This window comes from Sinocyclocheilus rhinocerous, unplaced genomic scaffold (genome assembly GCF_001515625.1).
Source record: "Sinocyclocheilus rhinocerous isolate Xijiao unplaced genomic scaffold, SAMN03320098_v1.1 scaffold2338, whole genome shotgun sequence".
NCBI lineage: Eukaryota > Metazoa > Chordata > Actinopteri > Cypriniformes > Cyprinidae > Sinocyclocheilus > Sinocyclocheilus rhinocerous.
Window position 1 is genome coordinate 369,640 of NW_015644013.1, and position 5,419 is coordinate 375,058.

General features: G+C 41.9%; 1 protein-coding gene across 2 annotated transcripts in view; it reads right to left on the reverse strand.

The window, feature by feature from the left end:
- The window catches only part of LOC107757874 (la-related protein 1-like), a 38,330-nt gene extending 33,212 nt beyond the window's left edge, over positions 1-5,118 (reverse strand). Inside the window, exons 1-2 of one of the 2 annotated variants that reach the window (XM_016575478.1) lie at positions 5,091-5,118; positions 4,108-4,472 (exon numbers count right to left, since the gene is read on the reverse strand). In XM_016575478.1, the coding sequence (XP_016430964.1) occupies positions 4,108-4,472; positions 5,091-5,101 (376 nt within the window). In that variant the 5' untranslated portion in view covers positions 5,102-5,118. Of the gene's footprint in view, positions 1-2,376; positions 2,397-4,107; positions 4,473-5,090 lie in introns of those variants that run through there. The other variant, XM_016575479.1, reaches the window with a different exon arrangement.
- Between the last annotated feature and the right edge of the window lie 301 nt (positions 5,119-5,419).

The window sequence follows — 5,419 nt, forward strand, 5'->3', positions numbered from 1 at the left end:
TGGTTTTGCTTTGTTTCACAGAACTAATAGTTGCCTGGGCTGTGTACGTATATGTGGGGCAAAGCTATCAAAATAGGGGCGAGACCCTTTTGGGGTATAGGGCGTGTTTGTTTTGGTGATTTCAAATGTCAACATTGGCTACCAGAAATCGCTTACCCCACCTTTAAATGTGTATTTTCACCTGCTTTCAGATGGAGCAACATTTACTTACACAGAGTTCACAGAGAAGCTACGCAAACAGCTGTCATTATCACAAACGATTTCTTCGATTTCTTAATCGTGCAATAATATCGTCTGAGATTTTTTTTTTGCATAGCTTGTCAGTGAACTACGGCTCTGTGTAGTAAATGCTGCTCCATCTGAAAGCACATGATGGAGATTTACTGCTGATCACAGAACCGCTTTACTGACGAGATGCACATGACAATCGCATTCGATTAATCGTACAGCCCTAATGTATGTATAGTTTAATACAAAGGACCGAAAACCAATCACGGAGTACTTTTTTCATTTAAAAACATGAGATGCTGTGGGTGAAAAAAAAAAAAAAACGCCATAAAGTCTCGAGATAGGTTTTTAAAAAGTTGAACTTACATTAATTTTACATGGCTTTCTAAAGATGCGGCTCTCTTGTGCGAGACATGAGTGCAACGGTGATAGATGTCCCTCTAGAAAATGCGATAAATTAATAAACTGCTTGGTTTCAGTTTTGATGTAAACATCTTCTCCACATTGATATTCTCTTTTTCCGCAATATTTTGAATGAACAGCGTAGCAGCGCTGCATCTAGTGGGTTCAGCTGAATAGGCAAAAAAAAAAGCATTAAAATGCAGTGATACCTACATCGTCATCGCATCTCGTGCGCCACTGATAAAGCTGCCTGACACACACCTAAAATTCGAATTCAACGTTTTTGCATTCGAATGTGGATTGTTATATTAAATTCGACGAATATTCGAAATTCAAATTTTTTTGGACAGCCCTATTAACCAGTATACTACATCCTTTTCAAACTACACATCCTCACCATGATTATGATCACTGTTTTCCTTTAGTAACATTCACGTTGAATCTGACCTGTGAATTGATTCGCATCACGTGAAGCCGTGTGACCAACAGCAGATCGATGCGTCACAGCACGACCTCGCAGCTGAATTAAAAGAACAAAATTAAAACTGCAGTGCTGCAGCAAAGTGGAGTAGATTGTGTGTTTTTACATTTTAGGTGTATTATAGGGGTGCTCCGATTAATCGTCTACCGATCCCTATCAGCCGATAATCACATTGGGATGATTGATCGGCGGTCTCTAAAAGGCCGATCTAAAAAAAAGTTGCACAGTTTACACCGGAATTGTCACTTGCACAATTGAGGCAGTGTGACATCGTCACTAAAGTTTATAAATTGCAATACTTTAATTCTTACCAGTGTTTAATCATTCAGCGCTCTCCTGGAGACCGTGCGCTCATGCACACTCGCAGCACACACACATAATGCCAGGTTCACATTACTCCGTTTGCAGTGCGTATTTTTTCGGCGCTCATGTTAACGGATTAATGTGTTCACTGCACACGGTTGCGGTCCGGCGGTGCGTCTGCAGCAGTGCAGAGATCGTTTCTGCACCGAGTCTACTGCTGCGCTGCAAGCACTGAATTAAAGTAACAGCGCATTGTTTGCAGTAAATATGAACATGGATTGACACGAAAATGTAGTAATTACACCATAAATGCATATTATTAAAGCCTACTGTGTTTCACAGTCAACACATAAGGCTTTTTGGCTAGGTTTAAAGGGAAAGAGCACTTTTAGATAAACAAGGCAATAATAGATGGCACTCGTGCGTAGGAAAACAAGTTCTTTATGAACCGCAGGATTGCATTTAATAACGATTTAAATGCAAAAGGAAAGGCTGTGTAAAAAAAAAAGAATTGCAATGCTGAAAAAGCATTTTCAGTGACAATGTTTGGATTTGAAATCAAACTAATGTATAAATGTTGTGTTTGTGGTAAACACGGATCAGTAGCGGACTCCTGTGTGAAAGCTTCTCTCACAAGAGTCACCTAAGAGAGGAATTACCCCCATTTACAAAAATGAAATTCAGGCCCTGAATAAATGTCTAAAAATCCTGATTGGAGTATCACTAAAAATAGTTATAAATTATAAAAAGAAGGCTTTAAAAAGATCGGTATCGGTGCTCGGTATCGGCAGATACTGCTTTCTGTGATCGGCCTCAAAAACCCTGATCAGAGCAACCCTAGTGTATTATTATTTATGTGTTGAGTTTTTAAAAAGACGCTGCAGAGCGTGACTCATATCACGACCGTTGCAGCGTACGAAGACATTTTGCACGCTCAATGTATAGTGCGACGGCAGCTTTACCGTTTCAGATGAAATTACATCAACACACAGAACAACGCTGCGTGTATCAAGAAACGCATTATTTTCACATTCACATCATTTCCAACATCTGTGTGGAGTATTTCACTAGATTTGTAACGAGACACATTTGTAAATGTGCTTTCAACTGCAGTTTTCCGTCAAAACAACAGCTCAAGGGTTAAACTCCTGCAAGTGAAGAAAATAAGAATTTTACTGCTGTACTGTAAAGAAAGAGGAGTATTCCTATGATTTTTTTCCTTTACATTTTATAGTGCAGCTGCGATGTAATAGTAACACATTACTGTCTTAAGCACCATCATAAACATATAAAAGTTTTTTTTTTTTATTGTTTGGCTTCCTAAAACTCCAGTGTGTGTAAATGTGGACTGAGACACTACATCACAACTAGAAAGAACTTTGAGTGCATGTGAAAATCAACGCAAAGACTTTTTTCTTGGGTTGCAGCTCTTAATACCCATCGCTATATACAGCATCACAAACATTACATATGCAAAACCAACACTCAATCTACTGAACTCAGTTAAGCAATCATTCAAATGTAAAAGGTGTCAGCAGACTGACTCACACTCACTATCACTCTAAAACACACTTTAGAGCTGAGATAATGATGGTGCATCAGCCTGAGAAACACTAAAAGCAGCAGAGCCTCTGATCACATGGCACAAACCACGCTGTCCTCCTGAGGAACTCTGGGATAGCAGCTCAATGCTAGCACCAGACCTTCATCACAGCACTTTCTGCTTCTGCTGATATAAAGCACTGCGCTCAATGAGGTCCGCCTGCATATTTAAATTAGTGTCAATCTCACAGATGAATATTCATCAGGAGAGCTCACAGGCTAACAGCTAACAGACACGCGTGTGTGCGTTCAACATCACGACAGACACAAACCGGCACGACAGACGCTCATAAAGCCGCATTCTGAGCCGAAAGCAGATTCAAACCCGCTTTTACTCGAATCCGAGCGAGTTCGTGACAAACACGTGCATCGCACACGTGTCCTTCCATAAACGACAGATAGCTGCAACATTATACAGCTTAATATCATAAACATACACGCATCTCATCTGGTCTGACAGCATAAAACGCTCAATAATTAAGGGTTTGTGCAGCTCTTTGCTAATAAAGCGCCATCAGTTCTGGCCTGTCAGACGAGCTCAAACAGAACAGGCAGCTAATGCTAACCCGATAGCCATTTGTTCAGAAAAGCGGCAAAGGCGAAGAATAACAAGACGTTCAGGGTCTCAGATGTAGTTAGAACCTCAAACAATCAGCTTTGTTGTGCATTAGCAGGTCCATATATGAACGCGCTGATGTTTGAAGCCCTGAATCACCGACTCGAGGCCTAACGTTACCGCAGCTAACGCTAACTCGCTGTCATGCGTGTCTCCTGAGGAGAACCTGAGAAGCTAACGTTACTGACAAACACGATAAACGCTGCAGACATACAAAAGCAGTGTTAAGTCGCTGGGGTATATTTGTAGCAATAGCCAACAATACATTGGCAGATGATGTATACATCTCAATTTCAAAAAATTTACCCTTATGACTGGTTTTGTGCTCCAGGGTCACATATGACATAAGAGATCCACATCTCGCTGTCTGCAGACTAAGCTAGCGCCCTAACTAGTGCTAATCTGAGGCAGAAACATCACACACACACACACAGACAGACAGACAGACACACCCGGTGTTATCGGTGATACTGACCGTGCTGTGTTTGTCCGTTGACTCCGCTCATCTTCTTCGTCCAGGGGTTCACCTTGGGCGGCGGAGCCTCGGTAAACTCCTTCTTTGAGGCGTCTTCTTCCGCCGGAGCGGGGCTCTCCTTCGCCTGGCTGTTGCTCTCGTCTTTCGCGCGTTTGAGGCTTTGCTCCTTCACCAGGAATCCTCCGTCGTTATCGGCCTGGCATCGCTCCTGCTCCTCCTGCTGGAGCAGCGCGTTTCTCGGTAGGAGAGTCTCCACCTCAGTGGCCATTTCTCCGCTAACAAACGCCTCAAATCCGCCGCAATGTGCTGCCAAAAGATCGCCGCTCGACGCGCGCCACTCCACCCCTAGACCAGCCGGCTTCAGTCTAAGACGCAGAGTGGTGGAGTGCAGTTAAAACATGTAAAAGAGCGCTGGGAAGCTTTAAAAACCCGGGCTAGGCTTCGCTACTTGCGGCAATGTGAAAGAACCACGCGTTGAACGTGAGCGCGCACGTACGCGTGACGTCACGTGACTGCCCTGCAGACGGCGCGTGCTCGCGCACGCAGCGCCGCGCCTCAGTTTGTTGTGAAAATCTCTTTGAATAGGTTTGATTTTCAACATGTGATTCTTTGAATGTAGAACAAAAATAGCAACACTTATAACACAGGTCACTATAAAACTGAGCGCATCACTTATATACATCACAAACAGTATTTGTTAGTTTTCTGAATCAAATGTAGGGTGAATTACTATAGTCCTGTCTGATGCAATCTCTCTCCTTTACATTTTTTCTAGTTTACTTCTACTTTTGAAAAACTTCAGTACAAATTAAAACTATTTTTAGTTTCATTCAAATCTGTTTTTGGCCAAACACATTTACTTTTAGAGTAAAATCGTGAAAACGAGAAAAAAAAAAGTTTAGTAAAATTTTCACACAGAATCTGTATTTTCACTTAAAGGGATAGTTCACCCAAAAATGAAAATGTGATGTTTATCTGCTTACCCCCGGGGCATCCAAGATGTAGGTGACTTTGCTTCTTCAGTAGAACACAAAAGATGATTTTTAACTTTAACCGTTGCAGTCTATCAGTCTTATAATGGATGGCAATGGTAACAAAGTCTATGAGAGTAAAAAAAACATGCACAGACAAATCCAAATTAAACCCGGCGGCTCGTGACGACGCATTGATGTCCTAAGACACGAAACGATTGGTTTGAGCGAGAAACCGAACAGTATTTATATCATATTTTACCTCTAATACACCACTATGTCCAACTGTCTTTGGGCGCTCTCATAGACTTTGTTACCATTGCCATCCATTATAAGACTGA